Raw genomic sequence first — 23798 nt, 5'->3', positions numbered from 1 at the left:
ATCTGAGGTATATTGGTGATATTTGGCATTTCTTCTCCCCCGCCCCATCCTGCTTCAAATATATGAGTGTATTTAGCACGATTAAATTAGTTTAAAAATTTTGAGTGGGGGAGGGGATTGTTTCCTATCGTTCATTTTGCTTAGGTGTGGGGATTTTGTTCTGGTTGGATTTTGTCTTCAGCGGACTCTGTACACCGACTTTCAAAAAGTTGTAATGCATTTGCTTGCAATCAATGACAAAAATCTTGTAGTTGATAACGTAAATGCTCACATCAATAACCACTGGTGTTAGGCATATAGCTTTTAGCTAAAAAGATATTCTTTTTCCAGCTTTGAATATATTTCATACTGAAGCGTAAATTATTGCATGACCCAGTATCGTGTGTCTTTCAATCATTTAAATGAGTTACTTCAACTGTAACAGTTGTCGAAGATAATAGCTTGGCAATTGTGCATGCGTTAGTTTGAAAGCGTGATTTACCTATTGGGTAAGTAATTGTTATTTTGTCAAATGTACTTGTTATTATCGTCCTTGTCGCTGTTACTGTTTTCTTCCTTCTCATTCCCAGCTTATATCATCATAAATCAAGCTTGTTGGAGACTAGATCATTGAATCCCTGCCATAGCAACCACCGAAGCAAAATCGGTTAAGTGCCGGATGGGGTGGGTGAGCAGGAAGGAGTCTAAATCTAGCAGAGACACACAATTCCCATAAAAAGTAGCTGTATGTAAGGAGGGGGATCCGAATTCAATTTATGAGAGGTATTGGACAATTTCTTTTTACGCCACTTTTTGTAATCTGTTTTCACTAATAGAGCAATCTTTGCAAGTTGATATGGTGAACAACAAACACGTGTCATCGTGTTTGTATGTTGGAAGTGCTATAACATTTGCCTGACATCTGGTAGGCAATATATACAGATAGTCGTTTGCAACCAACAACACGTTGCTAATACAGCTTTGATGTACAGATGATGAATATAATCAATAGACATATGTTGTTGTTTTTTTAGTTTAACGCCATTTATCAGCGTACGATAAGCAAAACATGGCAGCCATTAAAGGAAGAAGAACTAGGGAAAACCCCGGTCAGAATCGCCAACCCACGGGTCACTACTGGCAGTTTTCATGCCTACTCACACTGGCTGAGCTCGAATCTTGAACCCACGCGGACAGTGGTAAGACAGCAGTAAGCGGTAAGGGCGAGCGCTTTAGACAACTCGGCCACCCGGAGATCCAATGAATGTATGTTCATTGTAATCCACAATTATATCCGCTATTCACTGGTTTCGCACTTAAACAATTCAAAAGATTGTGATATGGCGCTTGCAACAAGAAACACGGTTAGGCTGAATAACCAATTACATATTTTGTGATCACTAAAGTAAGATAAAGCAGCGAATAGGTGAAAAAGTCACCATTTTTTTGTCAAGAGCGACAAAAACACACTCCATATTGTAGATCAGCATGCCCTATATTTCACGTTATGGGTGTAAGTAGTGTCTGCTAAATGCACAAAAATGAATGTTTGATGCATTGATTGCAACCATATGAAAGGCCAAGTTAAATAGTAATTTGATCATGTCAATATTTGATTGTGGAAGGCATCATTTTGTTTCAACATTTTTTTTTCCTAGTAAAAACGAATATAGAGTATGTGATCCCTGACCATCCGCCCTTAAGTGCTTGTATGTGATTGTGTGTTGAACATTTTAGTTCATAATGATACGTTTTTCAACTAAATAATTAATGGTATTTGAAATTTTGGTCATCAAGAGGGATAATATTCTTATTTTGAATAATTTTAACATGACAACATATTTGACATCTTTGTTGCAGTGATTAAACAAGTAATGCCTTACGAGACAGAAGTAAGAAACTTGTATTATTTAAGTGATGCTGAGAAAGTGCAGACGCTATACGTAAGAAATATTTTAATGTATCCATGCAGAATTGTGACATGTCCTGTTTTTATTAAGTATTACACCCGTTGTAGTAAGTTCTGAATTAAACTCATTCGAAGGCAGCCTAAAATGTATCCCCGTCAATGTTATGTAATGCTTGAAAATAATACAAGATTAGACGAGGTCAATCGGAACACATAGGAAACAAAGGTAAGAAGTCTACCTTTCGTGCATGTATTCTGAATATCTCATGATGTTCACGATGCACATTCATTCCTACTCTTTTCTATTCTCGCGGGTTCCATGATCTCGAGGTATTGGATATAGTTTCGTTTTAAATAAATTCTCGCATAATTTGCCGGTCGTTTATAAATAAGAGAGCTGTGTTTAATATGTTTCATTTTGGCATTGGGTATTTTTTCGGATGTTTTTTTAAAATTTCTTTTAGTTAAGAGTACTTCTTTGTTTGATTGTCTTTGTCAGGTATACACAAAACGATACACTGTAATGACTAATTATTGTTGTTGTTGTTGTTATAGGGTTAAACGCCATTTTTCAGCACAAGATAGGCTATACATGGCGGCCAGTATTAATGGTGGAGGAAGAAACCGGGAAAACCCCGGAAAGAACCACCGACGCACGAGAAGCTTCCGGAAAGCTTTCTCACATATCCACATTTGCCGAGCCCGAGACTCGACCCCACGCAGACAGAGGTGAGATGGCAGTGATCCGTGACGGAGAGAGCTTTAGACCACTCGGCCACTCGGGGCCCCACTAATTATTGTACCCGTCACACACCGTATAATTTGAATACAGTAGCCTACACATATAATGGTTCGTCTCAAAGAGTGTAGAACAACCAGAATTCCTTCATTTTTTTTTATTTTTTTTTTTTGAATGCGGATTGTTGCGTATACACAGTACTACATCTAAATGCAAAAGCTTAACGATGAGCCCCTGCCTAATATATGGTGTAACAAAAATTCGAGGGCAACTATTCTTCGCATACTCTTGCTATAATTCTTTATTAACTGGCTTTACATTATTGTTGTGATGACAATAATGTAAATCTAGTTGATAATGAATTTTAAGTATACATTGTGGTACTGTTATACATCTGCATCAGACATTTCATTGTCATCAGAGATATAAGTGGGGATTTTTGCTGTTGTTTAGACTTAATACTGTCCTTAAACCTTGGATATAGCTCTAAAAATTAAAATTAGCATTTCTAAAGCTTGTGAAATTATTAGAAGAGTTGTATAGCTTTCAATTGCTACTCCAAATATTTTAAATTTTAATTTTTTTTATCTTTTAAATGATACTAAAAATATTGCCTTGAATGGAAGATGAATAAATGCATAACATAGAACAACTCGTACGTAACTGACAGTTGCAACGGAAAGCTGTTGAAGTTATTTAAAAGACAGAATTGTATGCTCGTGCAAACCTTGAATATGACCTTTAAAAATAAAATCGGCTTCCCATATTCTTGAACATGACCGGAACATTTATTTAGATTTTAGTGATATCACTCCTGGGATGGTATCATTGTAAAATACAGTAAAGAATAAAGCAGCTTTGGTCAGCAGTATTAAGAACAATACATAAAATACATGTAACTGTATGTGTTGTGTGGATTGTGTAGGTCATTCAGTGTGTTATAAACGAACGCTTACGATATAACTCTCTCTCTCTCTCTCTCTCTCATTGTATGTAGATAGATACGGCAGTCATAATTGATTTGAAAAACTATGCCAAACACTCTATCTCTTGTAAGTAAGTTTTCTAGGCACTGTTGCAAAGAAAAACCTTTCTATAAGAATGATTTTTTTTTTTAAATCGTTGTCCATACCAGAGCAGGTGCCTTTGGATAAACATAACATTGAAGTGGAGTGGAGCTTATTTATTGCCTGCACTTTACCGGACTCGCTCTATTGCTCATACGTTCGAGTACTGAGAATAGAGTGTGCTTAAGTGTACTCATTACCTCTTCAGAGAATAACTGGATGTAAGACTTATAGACTAAGAACAATTGTAAATATTTAAAAACGTTTAATTCGTAACTATTCGTGTTTTGCTATGGTCTGTCTGTTATCATTGGCATCGTATTGGAAAACGTGTAAGCCCTCACGCGGCGATAAGAGGATTTGTCGTGAGAGTTGTTCATTTTGTAGTTCTGAGTTAAACGTCCTTTCTCAGTGCACAATAGACTATGCATGACAACCAGTATAACGGGTGGATTAAGCTACTAGTAGCTTTCTCACATGCCCATATTGACCGATCCAGAGACACGAACCCACGCGGACAGAAGTGAGATGGCAGTGATCGGTAAAGGCGATCGCTTGAGACCGCTCGACCAACCGGGCCCCGCCGTGAGAGTAGGAGAATCTTGTTTTATATGGTGGGAGACAAAGTAAGCTTAGTTTACCTCACAACTGACATCATTTACAAGATTTTGTCAATACGGGATTATAGATATATGATAAATAAACAGTATGTATTTATGTATGTATGCATGTTTTATGTATGTATGTATGTATGTATGTATGTATGTATGTATGTACCTACGTACGTACGTATGTACGTACGTACGTACGTACGTATGTATGTATGTATGTATGTACGTACGTACGTACGTATGTATGTATGTATGTATGTATGTATGCATGTATGTATGTATGTATGTATGTATGTATTGGGGATGAATGTTAGCACTTGAAGACAAAGTTCAATAAACATTAAAATGGACTGCAAAAAATTATGAAGCTAAACCCCTTTAAATAAATGTAATTATCAAGTACAACAAGATAAAATGTAAAACGTAAAGGTGTTTAAATTCTGTAAAATATTTTTACAATAATAGATAAAACTAACACAAGTAAGACTACTTTCATTTGCCTTTAAACTTACGTCATTTATTCACGATTCGTTTATTGCTTAGTATCGCGAAAATACGGGGGGCCCCGAGTGGCCGAGTGGTCTAAAGCGCTGCCCGTTACGGATCACTGCCATCTCACCTCTGTCTGCGTAGGTTCGAGTCTCGGATTCGGCCAATGTGGGTATGTGAGAAAGCTTGCCAGTAGCTTCTCGAGGGTCGGTGGTTCTTTTCCGGGGATTTCCCGGGTTCTTCCTCCACCATTAATACTGGCCGCTGAAAAATGGCGTTAAACCCTACAACAACAACAACGAAAATACGGAATACTATGGTAAGCTGTAGTTACTGTTGTTGTGGGTTTAACGCCATTTTTTAAGTACACGAAAGGCGGGCAGTATAACTGGTGGATGAAGAATACGGCGGGAAAACCCCGGTAAGAACAACCGACCGAGGGGAAGCTACTGGCAAGCTTTATCACAAACCAACATTGACCGAGCCTGAGACTTGAACTGACGCGGGGAGAGGTGAGATGGCATTTATCGGTAAAAGTGAGCGCTTTACACGTTGGTCACTTGGGGCCCAGCCATTGGAGTAACTACACTGGTAGCAGGTACAATCGTGCTGTGGGCCTGGACCCAACCAAGAAAATACTAAATGTAATAAGTAACAGTAAGACGGGGGCGGGGGGAGGGGGGACGGTACAGAAAGTTTCCTGTGGGTCCGGTGATGAGATAGTTACATCACTGGACCCAGCCATGTTAATTAACATATTAATTAAATAGCCAGAAGTTGTTTCGTTTTCATTAGAACATATGTTATCAGTCGCTTCTACTGCAGTTACAACTGTTAGTAATGATATTGTATTATGGTTCGCAGGACTAAATTCCATATAAAGAATTATAATATCTATTCCAAAATTATTACACAGAGATATATTAGGTAACAGAATTTTGCAAATTACCATAAAAGAGGTCCTAATATGTAAATATCTGACTGCATGATTACAATGGTGAAAATTTAATAACACTAAGGAAATGTCGTAAAATAAGGTAACATTTTAAAGTTTGTTGGCAACAATATGCCAACGATTTAGAAGGAAACAAGAGAAAATAAAAATTTGAAATAGTCTGGTCTGAGAATTTCGAAGCGCCTGGGAAAGAGAAATACGGATTGTGCAATTCTAATAAGAGCACTCGAAAAATTAGTTCTAGGTCATTTTTTCAAGGGATATAATCTGGCATATAGTGTTTTTTCTTTTTGTTTTTTTTTTCAAAGAACATTAAAACACACAGTCAAGACATTTCTTAAAAAAATATTCCTATCAGTTATTTTCGTTATCTCTAAAGTGCATTTCAATTTCTAAACATTCAGTACTCGCTTGACATAGTAAGTAATCTTTTACAGTTGAACTGCATTTTCAGAAAATACGAAAACAATCGTCCCAATACAATAATGCAAATAACTGAGCCTATTCCACCGAAATACTGCTATTTATCTTCGATCCCGTGTAGTACAAGAATTTGCAGATTAAATCAAAAAACAAAACAAATCGGGTAGTTGGGGAAATTCTGCCGACCCTATAAACGGAAAGCGCTGTTCGTTTTCTCGCCGGCTGTGAAAAGCAGTGGACACTACTAGCCCTCCACAATTCAATGTCGACACAAAGCTTAATTTATTTCTCCACTACTGGTGTGATTAGTGTCCAATAAAGACAACAAAAAACATATAAACATGCTTTAAACTTTTCCACAGTTTTAGTGTCACTCAAGTTTTCTGATTGGGAATATGCTAGTCAATAGTTTACAAAATTTGCAGTTTTGTGAAGAGACATTTTCTACATGTGTTCCTTTAAGTATCATCGTATTTTCATCTCCGTATTTTATTTACTCTTTTAGATGTTCCTCTAATCGTTAAAGAAAATATATATGATCATCTCAGATTTTTGATTCCAGTATCTTTGGTCATCTAGATGGATGCAAAAGTCACAGTTATAACTATCACTCTCTGCTGGATGGTCAGAAAGGCAGTGGGTAAGCAGATGATCTTTATATAAAGTTACAAATCGAACTATTGTTGTGTATCTATGCACACACACACACACACACACACATTTCTGCACGAGGAAGGTATTTTGTAGGAGACGAACTATCACGTGAATTGATGTGCAAACATTTCTTACTTCGCTTGTATTCACACAGTGCTCCATTTAGTCAACGGTGTAACGTAACTATGACAATATGTATAATTCCACTGCATTGCAGATTTTTATTGGTGTAGAGGATTGGAGCATTATATTTTTCTATCACTAGAAAGGGTTTGATATAAATTTTAAAGACTCTTATACTGGCCTATTTGCAAATGAATAAATTACGAGTTAAAAACGCAAGATTCTCTAAACACGTGCTAGTTGACTGGTTTTAAACCTTTCAAACTCAATAATGTACGAAAATTGATTTCGTCATCTATTAACATGTATGGGTTTATGTTTCAACAAATATGCCATACTTGCTTATGACCCCTTGAAGCACAGAAGTCCAAAATTAAGCAAATACCTGGAATTTATTTCAATGTCATCTGAATTTCTGCAATTTTGCATCCTTCCGTACGTATTGTAGGATCCACGCTACTATGAAACACACACACACACACATGCGTACTCACACACTCAGATATATATATATATATATATATATATATATATATATATATATATATATATATATATATATATATATATATATATATATATATATATATATATATATGATAACAAGAGAGTTAGCCATAAATGTTATGGCTGTAACGAATCTAATGTCAGTTTATTAGTCTATTCCTGTAATATTAGCCTAGATATCTTGTTTACCCTTGTATCTAAACTGATTGATTCTTCACATTTAGTTTTCTTTCAAAGTTGTTGTTGCTAATATCACATTTATAAATTCTGCATCAGTCTCGTTATATCAGTAATTTTCCAGCAAAATCCCATGTTTGCAGATCTTTCTACAATATGAACTTCTTTTATGGCAATTCTTGTATTAAAGATGCAAAAACGAAACACTGAGCTGGACCCATTGCTTTTTATTGATGCATTTCAATGAAGTTTCCTTTTCCTTTTAGTAAAAAGAAAAAACACATTTAATATATAATACACCTTAAACAAAGCAAGCATTCTTCATTGCTGCTTTCCTCAGATTAGATGTCCGTTTCGATCTTTGAAAATTCTGAGACTCTTGAAAGAAAACGTAAGAGCACGATAATTGATTCTCCATTTTTCCTTCTTTCTCTCGACAAACCTTTTGAGACTTTTCCTATCAATGCCATATCAATTGGATACTTTTGTTCCATTAATGAGACTATATACAAGAATGTGACATTTTATCTTAAATGTATACAACGTGTATTGATGGTCACAAAAGTATGCAAATTGTCATGCATGAGAATAAGAAAATTGAGAGGGATTGTGCTTATTTATTTGTGCGCAATACTGGCGATGTACTCTCGTTCAGCCACATTAAAGTAATGCACACCTTGTTTGCTATTATCGTCAATGCATATATAAAGTGAAAGCAATATTAAAAAGTCTCTTTACATTGAAAGAGAAACATGCGAATTTTACCTATAGTGTTATGTATTCTGATCACTTTACACGTAGGAGAAAGAATAACTTAATTACATTTTATCATTGTTATTATATACACGTATAGATTACAATATAATACTTTTGATAAAAAATTAATTTCTTCTCAAAAGCAATATTTGATGCTGAAAAAAAACAACTTTACTGATTAATAATTAATATCTTGCATTGTTGTAAACTTGGCGTCATCTGTACAATTTTTGATAAGGTATTACTATATTTTCAGCAGAATTTAGATGCTAGACTCTAGAGACAACCTTTTAAGAACGCCTATATACCGTAATCTTTCTATATTAAGTGTGCATATACCGTTTAAAACTTGCGTAGATTTTAGTTTCTAAAAGTATATAAGGTACCAATCATAAGGTATATTCTTGCAGCGAAAAGAAAACAAGTCACTGAAGGTCTACAGTTATCATGATTTCTGAGTTTGTAAGTGAAAGTTACGAAACTAAATTTCTATATTTGCCGTAAACATAATTAAGAACTGTATAGGTCAAGAAAAAGAGCGGGGAGTGGGGGTGGAAAAGAAATTGTTGACTATAATTTATAGTGTTATGCATCATTTTCATTAAAATTAAACACTATCTAGTGTGAGAAAAAATATATAATTTAAGCTTGAAATGGGTCAGATATCAGTTATGTCTAGCATCTATGCTTGTTGAGAAAAGAGGACCGCTCCGGAGGCCTAATATTTAGTGCGTCCGTCTCAGAAGGCGTGAGATCGCGGGTTTGAACTCTTCATACCAAAGGCTTATAAAAATGGTACTAGGATAATGTGACTGGGTGGGACATCATGCTACATGTCAGTGGCATGATGCCCCAGTGCTAGACATCACTATAGACTGCCACACTGCAGACATCTTAGCGATATGACTGAAAAAATGTTAAAGCTACTTTAAAAATCCAAATCACACACATACTGAGAAAAAGTGAATATAAAATCATGTTTGCAAATTTCTAAGTTTAATTAAGCAGTTAGTGCACATGTACTGTATATGATATTTTTGGAATTAATGTCTATACAAACAAATGAACTAGTAACTAGTATTTTTAGGTCGGGATTTCTTTAGAATCCGTACGATAATTTAATATATATATATATATATATATATATATATATATATATATATATATATATATATATATATATATATATAAGTAGTAAAGGAAATGCTGGTTCCGGCAAAGGAAATGCTGGTTCCGGCTCACTTTTATCACTACGTGATAAACTAGTGGTCGAGCGATCAATCATGGATCTATATTACTGGTGTTTAACGTTTCTGGCTTACGTGATTCTTAAGGAGTTTACCGTAGTGATGGAAGGCTAACTTTAAGTGTGTGTAGTCACCCTGGCGCAGAAACAAATTAGGTGTTTTGGACCTATAGAGAAATGGGGGTTCTGGTCCACATTTATCAATACGTGGTCAAGAGATCCCCAATGGGTACATACTACTGCTGATCACCGTGGTGATGGATGTGGGCTGTGGCTCACCTAGTTCCATGGATCACCGTGGTTCTAGCTCACCTTTGTTGCATCGTTTTATATAGCTCGTGAGAATGTGTCTTTGGAAACGGTTTTTTCTATATCCGTGGGTGGAAGCGTGAATGCCATCGGTGAAGTAGCGCTTATCACCAAAGCGGCACAATCCTCTTTTTTAGCTAAGCATTGTATATATGCTGTGTCGTTGTGATCGGAAAGTTCTCGTGGAGTAGTATTGCATGTGTCCGTGTAGTGCTTGTGTGTGATGCTGATGTGTGGCTATTTCTGCGGTGACTGATGCTTCTACTCCTTTGGTTTTTTTCATGAAGGTGCCATCGTCGAGGGTGATGCAGTACATTTTGGCTCGAATCCGATGAAATCCGTGATATGTATGCAGTGAGTAGCGTTATAGGTTATGAGCAGGATGGCTTTAACGCCGTACTGGCGCTGGATGAAGTCATAGTGAAAGTCGAGCATGAGAATTTTGGGGAGACCAAGAACGGCTGCACCGAGAAAGATGGGTTTGTCCAGCATGAGATTGGTTTTTTTTTTCTGGATTCGATCGCGACGAGTTCTTCGTCAAAGATTTTCATACTGACAAAAGTATCATTTGGTGTGAGCTTATATCGTCGTCGCTCGTCATTACCGATATCGACTTTATTAGACGTCGAATGTTCTCCACGGCTTTTCCTAAGACGCTATTGTTCTCGAGTTTGAAGAAGTCTTTGTCGAATGTCGTGGTGGCGTTGGCGCGCTGTGCTGTGTTGAAGTCGATGTGGGGTTTAATCCACGGTGAATAACGAAACTTGAATGCTCGATGAACTTTGTCAAGAGCGAGTACGTGCTGTATAGCTTTATCGAGAAGTCGATGATGCATTTTGTAGTGCGTTTCATTTGTAAGAATGGGAACTAGTTTTTCCCTTGGTGTATCCGAGTCTGAATTGTTTTTGCTGCTGTAGTTATATCCGAGAAAGCATCGTGTGGGTTTCACGAATTTGTCCAGGGAAACAAAAATAATCCTTATGGGCGTTGTGGAGATGTGATGGATCAGCATCCAAGAAATAGTCTGAGCAGAAATGGTATCCCGTTTGTCTCTCTTCAAGGGACTATTCTCCTGCGATCCGCAGAAAATCTCCTATGGGAAGAGGTTGTGACATGGTCCATGCATAGATATTGTTTGTTTTCGAGTTAGAGGATGGGTGTGTGTGTGTGATTAGGATTTTTAACGTAGCTTTAACAATTTTTCAGTTATATCGCTAAGATGTCTGCAGTGTGGCAGTTTATAGTGATGTATAGCACTGGGGCATCATGCCGCAGATATGTAGCATGATGTCCCACCCAGTCACATTATCCTCACACCAGGCCGACCAGTCCTAACACTAACCTCTTAATGCTGAGCGGCAAGCGAGGCAGCTGTTAGTACCATTTTTATAAGTCTTTGGTATGACTCGGCCGGGGAACGAACCCACGACCTCCCAGTTCCGAGGTGGACGCTCTAACCACTAGGCCACCGGAGCGGTGATAGAGGATGTAGTTTTGCATGTATTCGTTGTTGGCGACAGCGTGTCTTTTGCCGATGACGGAGAATCCGTCTCGTACCACCTGCTAGGTGAACATGAACAGTTCCTGATCGGAAAAGACTTCTAATAAAGTGAACACTGATTGCTTGAGAAATACGTCCCATGAGAGTTCTGGCGAGGAGAAATACCAGAGTGAACCAAATTGTTAATTGTCCATGCACTTTTGTCTGAAATGGTCGAGCATGTCCGAGAGCAGGATCACGTCCGGTTTGAGGTAGATGTCTTGATAATCTCCGAGAGTTTTACAATCAATCTCGTTCCATATCTTGTTCGCCTATTGGTATTCGTCCTCAGTTATCCCTGACAGGTGTGGATGTGAATAAAAGGAGTCTAGAGATGGCAACGAAGTCTCAACGAATCTCAACCATGCAGCGATAAACTTCTTTTTGCTGGAGTAAATAAGCTTTGTCTCCAAAGTCTTTTTCCAGATGTGTGAATTTAGGACAGTATTGTACGAGATCTTGCAGCAACGACCCCCTGAACTGAAATGAATCGATGAAGCAGAAAGATCCAATCGAGAACTTCATATTCTTTTTTAATTGATGGTGATGCATTTGATTTTGGATCTTACATCAGCGAGAAGTGGTTTGATGCGCGGATGACTGAGTGCTGAGACGACGAAATGTCCATCGTATCCTCGTAGATTATACGCGATCACCAGGATAAGTCTGGATCTTTGAATCGTAGATTGCAATCCGTATGAGCTGCTCCCCAATAACGTCCGGTGTTATGGCAATGGTCTCTGACTTTGTGATTATACGGTTGTAAGTACTCTTCGCAGATGAGGCACTGATGTGCTGATTTATGATGTCGCAGTTGTGATGGCGTAAATGAAATCATCCCGGATGCACCTTTTCGATGGTGTTGATACGTTTCCATTCAGCTTCGAGTTGACATAAACAATCGTGGTATAAAATCCTCACCGCATTGCTGACGATACAGCGAAAACCAGTGAAAAGCAGGTTATATAGCCGATCGCGCAGCGGGGGTGTGTTTGTATTCCACCTGGGTGAAAGAATGATCGGTATCAGGCGAGGGTTCTTCCCATTTTTCAAGGATCGCTTCCGAATCGAAGATGATATGGAAGGTGTTCGAAATGTTGTGTTCCCTCCCCTGGCATCTGAACGGTTTGTAGTTCTTCACATTATCCCGACGACACGTGGTCGCGCAGTCTCTGTGACTGAGGAAAGTATGTAAGAATTGTAAGCAACGATAACAGAAATAGCCGTGATTTTTATGTCGCGTGTACTGAGATCGGCATAACTGGCTGACGTATTTGATGTACACGAAATGGTGTCGGTAATACAGTAAATCGATGTTGCTCTGTGAGCCTGTTTTGGAAATAAACAAGGGATAGACCACAGATTGTTTATCGCTCTCTTTCTTGTCATCGAGTCCAAACATGTTGAGGTGGAGTCCGTCGTTGGTAGCGATGATTTGCTTGGGATGGGATAATTACTTACTTCCACACAACGGTGCAAATTTGAATGTCTGAAGCAAGATAGAATCGACTACGGCGAAGACCCATGCCGATTCTGACTCCTGATAATTTTCGATACGACCACGCGACATCAACGACGGGACTGAAATCTTCATTACAATCCACAATTAGCGATTTGGATTTCATCCACGTGTCGATGCTCTTTTGCTCCGTAGCTCACACAAAATGAACGTTAATAGCTACTCCCAGTTTGATGGCCGTCTGTGTGCGTAGTTTTTCATCCATAGGTTTTAGAATGCATTGTAGGATTTCTTGGTCAACTCCGCGCTCAAGCACATGGGGATCATCATAAATGAATCCTTTGTCGACGCGTCGGTACATTCTTTCAGTACGTCTTGGTCATGGTAGCGTCCTAGTGATGCTAACGCGCTGTAATTGAAGGAAATATTGATATATTTTGGGTAGTCTTTTCCTCAATGTCATTTTGTCGTGATCGGTCATGATCTCGTTGCTAAATTAGAAGGAGTTTGGAAGGTTTATCGGTTTTTCCCGTGAGTGCTTTGTACTTGTCTTGCAGTTGCTTCATGTACTGCTGCGTGGTAATGATGTCTCATCCCGTCAGCGCTTTGTACATGTTCCAAACTTGCGACGAAAAGAAGAGCTTTGTGACATCGCCTGTAGGTCTCCTCTGACTCGGTCGATGAGATCGTGCAGAGAAGCATTCGATCTTAGATAGGGCATGTTGACACCATGAAACTATCAAGCAATGTTCCTGAGACGACAAGCAATATCATGTCGTAGGATGTTATGTTTTTTCTGTACCCTCGTTACGTGACTCCATTGATACTAGGCACGAATTTAGTCTATTCCTGCGATGATGTGTATATAATATAGTCCCGTCTGCTATTTCTTTAATTGCTTGATAATTTTCTCATCTCTTTAATTGCATGTTGTTTTTTGTGAGATTAATTGTAATCTAGTTTATGTATATCAACATGCTTCTGCGTAGAGCTAATAGGTGTACATTGTTACTCAAGGGCAGCACGGAAAAGAGAAACAAAACATGCATGAGAGAGTTTCGCACGCAGAATAATTCCCTCACCAAGCGGAGAAGTCCTGGATTTAAACCTGTCTGGGTTGTCAGGAAGGATTTCGATGTCTACTCCAGTTGTGTTAGCGCTGCGGTGGTCGAAATATCAGGGCGATTAAATATTACTACGAGAAATTGAGAACCATCCATTGACTCAAAAACCATTTGGCATTGTTCGACGAGTTTTTGTTGGAGATCAAACCTGACACGGTCCACAAAGTCGTCTATGACGCAGTTGTCTCCGACTCCAATGTCACCAGTTCCGTTGCCGGTCAACGACAATTTAGTCTGAGCTAGTCTACTCACGTGAGACCATCGAGCGACATTGCCAGCAGGGGGGTGGCTGGGTGGATAACTCATGCCGTCAAGATGGGAGAGGCTGTGTCCGTTCATGTTGAGATTACCCGTCATAGAATCCCCGGCGCGGTTGACCTTTTCATCCAGCTCTTCTTGGTTGACTGAGGAACTGTTTCCAGATCCTACTAGGTTTCAAAAGGACGGTAAATGTCATGGTTGTCGTTGTGTGATTTCGCGAGCGATTCGCGTAAGTGAATTCTATATAGAAAATTAAAATCATTAACTTCAACACGAAAGAGTATACAACACCTCATCCGTATAGTTTGTTGATGCCGGATTGCCATTACATGATCGTGGGTCCGACTGGTCGTGGTAAAACAAATCTCCTCATGAACATACTCTTGAGAAACATCCTGAAGTACGAATGAGGGATCATCTCGCTCGATCCTCACCAATACAAATGCAGCACGATGCACAAGTTTGGAAACACCAGAAGGCGTTGTCACGACAGAAGAATCAGATGAGTTCCAACCCGTAGAAGAACTAGATTCAGACGCACACCAAATCATCGTGTTTGACGACATTACAATTTTTCATTGTTGAAAAACAAGCGCTGTAACAGTCTTTATCTCACTCAGTCGTACAACGATGTGCCTTAATACATCCGACGAAGCACAAAATATTTTGTCCTCTTTGCAGGACTCGACAATGGTGATATCGACGCAGTCGCCAAAGACCATTTCAGCGCATCATCATGAAAAAATTCAAGGAGTGATACACCTCTGCCACGTCAAGTTCCAAACACGATTTTATAACATTTCATCGCAATGGGGAACGATCCCAGAGCGCTATCGAAAATACTTTGATGAATTTTAACTCCCTAGCCACGTAGTTGCCAACATGCCAGTCGAAAAGGTCACCACGCGTAGTCAGCTCGAGAAGGTTCTCAAAATGGTTTATCGAATAACGGATGGCGTTACGTCAACTCATCATCGTATACCGAATAGGACATCAGTTGTTTCAGTAGGATGTCGCTGGGGAGTTGTTCAAGCCCATCCTGACGAAACTTACGACGAGAAGCAAGATTAGATGCTGAACACGCTCCAAACCATTCAACAATGATTGATAGGGACATTAACGCAGATTCATCTGGGGCAGAATTTCCAGAAAGCGAACTGAAAACAATAACAAAAGAAAGAAGAGGAATCTTGAAAACTAAGCAAGATGAAACAAGAATAACAAGGGCTAAGAGAAAGTTTAAAGGAGATAAAAAGGGAATTAGGATCGGACTTCTTCTGGATCACCACCTGGTGACATCGGATCAGTATCAGATCCTGTACGAAGACTTGATTTAGTCGTATGCACTTACATAGAAAACCTTGTGTTATGCAGCAACGTTGCAGGACTTTACTCGCGACTATACCGCATTGCTGTTCGATTCGCGTTCGCTCACTTCCGTGGTGCGGTATCATCCCCTGCTGAAATTATACTATCAGTCCTTGTACGAGATCTAGCTAATAACCGCCGAAATATGGAACATCTTTTTTAACGTTACCGCGAACAATCACCAAAAGGGTACACACAGCTGAGAACATCAAAATCGAGCCTAATTATTCCACAATGCGTACCAGAGTTACCCTCTCGAGAGAGCATCGTGTAGGATTTGGAATCAACCACTCAATCGGATCCATCCTGAGGTTTAGCACTGGCACTGTCTTAGACGGAAATGAAACACACGAAGAAGACCTTCACGTCAACATCACCGACGTGAACAACCTCCTCGTCAACTGCTCGATCGCTGAGGGATCGTTATCGTGGATCGTTTCGGCCTCAAGCGTGATTTATACCTCGGCGATAAACGTTCTCTCAAGATCGCTAATGCAAATTCGACCTAATACTTTAATTTTTATTCATTTCTGAACTTGTGCACAATTTCGGAAATCAACATGTGGCTTACCGATGTGTCCGTAAATGTCATCGATAATAACCAGGAAAGAATTACATATTACCTGCAGGTGGAGGAAAAGTCGTGTGACGTAAAGTCTGATAATGTCACAAGACTTCTCAGAAAAGAATTTTTGCAGATGAAATAGTAAACATTAGACGATCACGCGTACAGCGACGTAAAATCGAGGGTTAATTTTTATCCACGCCCTTTTCTTCGGTACGAACAGCACTTCCATGCATTCCCGCCAAAGCCTCACCGATTGCCCTCAAATCAGCAGAAGCAGGAGCCACCAGAGCAACCTATGCCGCTAAAACAGCCGTAGGAGAAAAATTAGCCAGCAAAATCGTGCCGGTGACACAGTCACATTCATTAGTGATAACAGAAAGATCGACATCATCTTCATTGCCGAAGGAAACAACGTTGCCAACGTCATAAGAATTCATTGCTAGCGTCGCAGGAAACGCAGCTTTCCCATCTTTCCAAGAAGGCCAATCAGTCTCTCCAGAAGATGACAGCTGTCCTCCGCGCACGTTCAGAAAGATTTTTACAGGCTCTGGAGAGAAAGGTATCGAACCCCTAAATTAAAAAGACTGTGGTAAGAATGTAAAGCATTCTCAACAAAATAGAATGCCTTTAAATAACAGTGTGCTATTGGCCTAGACGATGTTGATTCGGTCAATGGAGTCCATTTCATAGCCAATTTCATGTTTGCACGTAATGCTGGTCACAACGTGGGATTTGCAGATTAACGCGCTCTCACTGATGCCAACCACGAGATCTGTATGATGCTTTCCCTCATCAGCTTATTTTGTACGTGCCGCAATATCTGACTATGTTCAGATACGCAACATTTTTCTCCACGGATAGTCATCGTGGTCGAGGGAGACGATCTATGGTCAGCAGATTTCGTTGACATGAGAGATTACAGCACGTACAACGATCATTTCCACTATATCCTGACGGCCATTGTTGTGTTCAGCGAATACGTATGAGTAGTTCCTCTCAGAAACGAAACAGGAAAATCCATCGTGGAAGAGTTGGATAGCGTTGTCGGTTCACGAAATCGCAATAAATTATGGGCAGATCATGGAAGAAAATTTTATAACAAAACCATCTCAAATTGGAGTCAAAAAATTAATATTATCTTCTACAGCACACATCAAAGCGGCCGTCGTAGAGCGGTTTAACAGAACTCTCAAACATTGCACGCGGAAGAGATTTACCAGCGATAATACCAACCGAGTTTTTGCCATATATCGTCGACCAATACAATCACGCATGGCACCGCAACATTAAAATGACTCCCAGGGAAACCTCATCAGCTAACTGAAAATAGCTGGTCACATAAACCTTATTTTTTAAAATCAAAATTAAAAGTAGGAGACCACATCACAATCAGCAGACAATAAGCCATGTTCATAAAAGATACACACCCAACTGGACCGAAGAAGTCTTCGTCGTCGATACGCTTCAAAAACTATTCCGGTTAGGCACACACTCAAAGATTATTCAGGATAACCCATCCAAGGTTCTTTTGTTGCACAGGAACTACAAAACAAGACAAATTCTGTACAGAGTTTAAAAAAGTCATCTCTACCAAAGTAAATAATCTCTCGTGAAGTGGTTTGCTTATCGTGAACAATTCAACTTGTGAATTCCCACAGCCTCTCTAACTCCTTTGTCTCGAGAGTCTACGACAGCGCCTCAGAAATAATCTTATCATACTCTTCACCTAGATTCTTTCCAGAGACTGTCTTACATTTCGCTTCATGCTTCAGACCCATCTTCTCAAATATGCTCTTAAACACGTACTCAGATTTTATAAATTTTACACGACCCACCAGCTGAACTCAAGTTAGTACTGGAATCAAGTGAGGAGGATGACAAGGAGTGGTTGATGTCACTTTGTTCAGCCAGTAATAAAACTGATCTCGCTGTGTTATGGCAAATGAAAACAATTCAGTTTATTTTTGATGTAATACTGCTGATTGTACCTCTATAATGAACGCTGATGACTATAGCTACGTCTCACCCACTCCTCGTTCGTATGTTCGTCTTCGTTCTCTTCACAGTAGATCATATTGGGCACATTACTCTAATCCTTATTCGTGTACGCTATCAGCTCCTTTTTATGCGTCAACCCCTCTTTGCCATCCTCCTCACTTAATTCCATTTCTGGACTTTTACATTCTTCACTCGAGCCAAGTTGAGCGAATCTCCATGGATAACACAGAAGGCACATCTTTGCTATACTACAAGCACATTTCTAATACAATGAAAGTGAGTCAGAACCCCCATCACGGTAATACGCAGATAAACAGGTGAGCCAGAAACCCCATCCATCACCACAGCGATTCGCAGTAGTATACATCCATGGGCATCATTCAAACTGAAGGGGATCTCGAAACGCCAGTTGGCCATAGAGGTTTTGCGTGCCTGCCCACCGTCTCCTGGCGTCAAGCCGACCACTGTCCCACCTATGGGTTAAATAGAGGGACCTACATACCTTTCCAAGTAAAGTGTGATCCAGCTGACTGGGAGGATGTGATCATAGTCGATTCAATGGCCACGGTGGCGGACCAGCAAGTTGATGTGGCTCAATAAGGGGATTGATTAGGTACATTAGAAGTCATGCCTATTCTCTGCAGTCAACAGAGTCTCCAGTGACTTTTCGCGCCACTAGGAACAGGCGTTCGCAGCTGAGAGAGTGCGATCGTCCCTCTTCAACAACCTTCCCACTTTAATAGCTCTCTCACACAGGTTTTGTTGTGCAACACATACGTGACTGTACTAGCACTTTTAAAAAGTCAAGCGACGATGGGGGAGTGGCGAAGCAGCAAGTGGATGTGAGCACTGGCAGTCGTAGTCACAAATCTGCACCTAGACAACCCTTGGACAAGTGGTCGTTCTCCTCTGTGCCAAGGACAGTAGATGAGTCCGGCAGCATACGAGGTGACTGAGCAACCCTTTTTTAGGACAACACTGCCTCAGCATGAACAGGGAGGGGTCTAGAAAAACTGACCTAAACATTGTCAGCTCTACATAATCTGGTGAGTTTATCCAGACTGAAAGATCATCTTCCAATGCTGTTGAAACGCAGAACCATGCAAAACAAAGAAACCAGAGGAGATAAACATATTATAGGAGCATGGAATGCCCGTATTATCATGTATAGTGACATGTGAGAATTACCCCAAAGGCAAACATCCGTTTTCGCCAAACACTAGCACTATACAATATCGACTTGGCAGCACTCAGTGAGACCCGACTGCTGGGGAGGGATCGATGACGGAGATGAGAGGTGATTACACCTTTTTCTGGAATGGAAAAGCAGAAGAAGCTGACAGAACCCATGTAATGGGACTTGCTATTATGACACGCCTACTGAGCCACTTTCCAGGCCTAACAGCCTGCATCAGCAAGAGACTCATGCAACTCCGCCTACCTTTGAGTGGCAAACGCGTCCTTAAAATCATAAGTGTCTATGCCCAAACCATGTGAAGTCCAAATGAAACATACAGAACAGTTATATACCGACATAGAGTTTATCCTCACCAATGACAAGCTGATCCTGCTGGGTGATTTCAACTCCAGAGTTGGCATGAACCAAACATAGTGGAATGGTTTGGTCGGGAAACATATAGTTCTTAAAATGAACAGCAGTGGCCTGCTTCCCCTGAGCAAATGTACTGAACACAGCCTTGTGGCGTCTAATATTATATTGAGACAAGCGGATATGTAAAAGACAATGTGGATACACCCAAGGGCAAGAGTCCACCAGGAATGGTTTGATGACTATAAAGAGGACATCAAGATCCTGATTGAAGACAAAAAAACAAGGCATACTCCGAGTGACCGAAATACCAAAACTTCATCTCCAAGAGAGACAAATTCAAGCACATACAGACAAGGACTCAAAGGGAACTACACGAAATATAGGATCAATGGTGGGAAAACAGGGCTGATGAATCCAGTAATATGTTGATATGAAGTACTCCAAAATGTTCCTTTGTGCCATTAAAGCTGTTCATGGAATTTCCAGATCATGATCCTCCCCTCTACTCTTAGAAAATGGCACCACAACCATCAAAGAGACCGAAGCAATAAACGCAAGATGGAAGGAACACTTTAGCCAGCTCCTCAATCGCCAATCCACTGTCGACAGCTGAAGATCGCAACAAACCCATCAAAGACCAGCCTGCGAAGAGCTGAACTTGCTACATCTGAGGAGAAGCTATAGAAGGACATTTAGTAGATCAACTGTGGCAGAGCACCAGGTAAAGATGTAATCCCTGCAGAGGTATTCAATGGTCCTGGAAGAGAAGCAATTGCAGTTTTCCATAACATCCTCACCGGCATGTGGGACGAGTTGGAAATGCCTGAAGATCTACTAGATGCTACTACCATCTCACTGTGAAAGAGTATAGGCGCTAGAGATAACAGCGACATATATAGATGATTCTCTTTGCTCTCAATTGCTTGGAAAAGTCTTGCCCGCACCATCTTGAACAGACTTGGTGCAATCATTTAAAATGTACTGTTACCTGAATCACAGTGTGGATTCCGTCCAGGCCGTAGCACAGTCGACATGTTCTTCACTGCGCGACAAATACAGGAGACATGCATGGAACAGCACATGGATCTGTATACAGTGTTCATTGACCTTACTAAGACTTTCGACTCTGTAAAAAGAGAAGCCCTGTGTTGTTTCCTTGGAAATCTTGGCTGCTTCAGAAGTTTACTATACTTATCCAGCTGTTCCATGACAACATGAAGGGAGAAGTCTTAGCCAACTGGGAGTACTCAGAGCACTTTGGCGTCTCGACCAGCGTGAAGCACGGCAATGTGCTCGCACCTGTGCTGTTCAACCTCTTCTTCACCAAAGTCCTATACCATGCAGTGAAGGACCTAACCATTGATGTATACATCAAGAATCGCATTGATGGATCACTGTTTGACTTGCGAACAAAGACACTGGAAAGACCAATTCTCCCGGTTCTGTTTCAGATGATTGTGCACTCATGATACATAAGGAAAACCACCTACAGATTATTATTAATAAGCTCTATGAGGCATTCAGGGTGTAAGGTCTGATAATAACCCTGGATAAAACAAAGGTAATTCTTCATCCACCGTCGTACACAAACCCTCCACAACCCACTACGAAGTTCGAGGGTGACACTTGAAGAACGTTGTGAGGTTTACATGACAAGGAATCACAGTGTCTTTCGACTGGTCGCCGTACAATGTATTTACCGGTAGGATCCGAAAGGCAAGCCAAAGAGCCTTACGAATCTATAAATATGTCATCCTCGACTCCCAGCTCTACAGCTGTGAAACCTGGACGGTATAGAGCGGGCATGTGAAGAACTTCGAGCAATACGTGCGCTTACTACGGTCAAATAGGCACATCCACTGACAAGACAGAGTGTCAAACTTACATGTCCTCAACAGAGCCTGTGTTTCTAGCAATGAGGCGCTGCTGCTGTAAGCTCAGATCAGAGATTCTGGTCATGCCATTCAGAAGGGACAGATCCGAATACAAAGACAGGTCTGCTATGGTGGGCTCAAGTACGGAAAACTGAAACAAGGGGGCCCCAGGAAAAGTTACAAAGACAACATTAGCTGTAACCTCAAATGGTGCGGAATCCTACCCAGCGAGCTGGAAACCTCTGCCAAGGACCGGACTACCTTGCACACACTCATTGCACAGGCCGTTGAACTAGTGGATGATGACCGCCACCAACGATTCACAACCATGAGAAAAAACGAAACATGTCAACTTTCCAGACAATCACGTCTACAGACTCCCCCTATCCAACCTGTAATATCATGTGTGCATCCAGCTTGGGACTCAGGAGCCACACGCGTAGTCACCGTTTGCTGCACTACTAGCGTCATCATCTGACCGAAAGGAGAACCGGATATTATGCTATGAAATCGTATTGAGTAATATTTTGTTCTTCTTTTATATTTATTGGTAGTGTTATCAGCAACTTACTGTGAAAAGATTAACTTTTTCTCCTTATATCGTTACGAATGTATTGTTATGTACACATTAGAACGAGGATAAACTCTATACAAGACTTGGCAATTATATAATAATCCGAGAGGAAAACACGAGTTGTGTTGTGTTAAATATGCTATGGTAATTGTAATAGCAAACACGAATAATAATCATAAAACTGCATGATTTATTTTTTGTAATATTCTCGATTTATTACTGTGCACACGTGAATGACACGTCATCATATTTATTATTTTTTATTTACAATTATATTTTTTTATTTTGCAATTTAGAACTAACTTGGACCACTGATGTGTTGTCCGCAACATGCTATGAAGGTTGTAGCAGGCTATTAGTGTGGAACTATTCTAAGGATGGTAACGATAGGATAAGACAACTCCAGTGGTACTACAACAAGACTACGTTGATATGTTATAACTCAGAGTCCTATGGATTTCACGTGACACCGTTGTACGAGGGCAGAGTTGAACAGTACGGAACATCGGGGATACTCTTAAAAAACTTGTCCTCCAACGACACAGGAGAATATACTTTGTATCCAAAATTATCCCTGGAGAAATTTCGGAATGTGCAGTCAATTCTCCTAACAGTGTTTGGTTTGTATTATGTTGTGCATTGTTTCTTCTTCTTCTTCTTCTTCTTCTTCTTCTTCTTCTTCTTCTTCTTCTTCTTCTTCTTCTTCTTCTTCCGTTTCTTCTTCTTCTTGAATGATGAATATTATCTATCGTAATATTAATGCAAATAATATAATATAATATATATATATATATATATATATATATATATATATATATATATATATATATATATATATATATATATATATATGTGTGTGTGTGTGTGTGTGTGTGTGTGTGTGTGTGTGTGTGTGTTTCTGTCTGTGCGTGTGTGAGTGAGTATGTGGGTGATTGATTATGTGTGTTAGGATTCCATATTTGAACTTCCATTTACATACATAGATGATATAATGACCGAAAAGGAGGATATGTCCTGGAAAAAAGGATATATGGCAACCTCTGTATGTGTGCGTTTGTCAGCGTGCTTTTTTAATTGGTGGTAAATCTTTTTCATACAAAATTGAAATTATGATGCGATTTTGTTTTTTATGAAAAAACCCACACCAAATAGAAAAGATGGCTGGTGTCCTAGCATTTGAATGCTAACTAAATTATCATATAATTGCAATTAATATTGGGAACTAAAACAGGCTCTCTTTTAGAAAAGGGATATTAGCAGGTATGACAGTCTGTATTGTTTGTTTTCAATATATTTTTTTCCGATTTCTTTTACAGAACCACCTGTACACAAGTGCAAGCCAAATATACATCATTCAAGAAACTTCATTTCTTGTTCGCCGAGCTCATGTGGTGCACCACATTTGTCACATGAGTGGAGACTTGATGGAATACAGGACCCCGTGGTATGTCTTCTCAGTGGTTGTTTAAAATAATTACTCTTCAAACCATTTTATTATTATTGGTACTCTGCTTCAAAATTGCTATCTTTTGGCGC

The 23798-nt window shown here is 39.8% G+C and overlaps 1 protein-coding gene across 2 annotated transcripts in view; it reads left to right on the top strand.

Moving 5' to 3' along the window:
* Positions 1-438: 438 nt before the first annotated feature.
* Positions 439-23798, top strand: part of LOC149793567 (uncharacterized) — a 60284-nt gene continuing 36924 nt past the window's right edge. The window contains exons 1-4 of one of the 2 annotated variants that reach the window (XM_089967531.1): positions 439-488; positions 6735-6812; positions 22559-22882; positions 23579-23706. In XM_089967531.1, the coding sequence (XP_089823657.1) occupies positions 6752-6812; positions 22559-22882; positions 23579-23706 (513 nt within the window). In that variant the 5' untranslated portion in view covers positions 439-488; positions 6735-6751. Of the gene's footprint in view, positions 489-585; positions 763-6734; positions 6813-22558; positions 22883-23578; positions 23707-23798 lie in introns of those variants that run through there. The other variant, XM_089967530.1, reaches the window with a different exon arrangement.

This window comes from Sinohyriopsis cumingii, chromosome 8, assembly GCF_028554795.1.
Source record: "Sinohyriopsis cumingii isolate HCF-2022 chromosome 8, ASM2855479v2, whole genome shotgun sequence".
Lineage (NCBI taxonomy): Eukaryota > Metazoa > Mollusca > Bivalvia > Unionida > Unionidae > Sinohyriopsis > Sinohyriopsis cumingii.
Note: the sequence above shows the minus strand (reverse complement) of the source record. Positions and strands in the feature narration are given on the sequence as shown.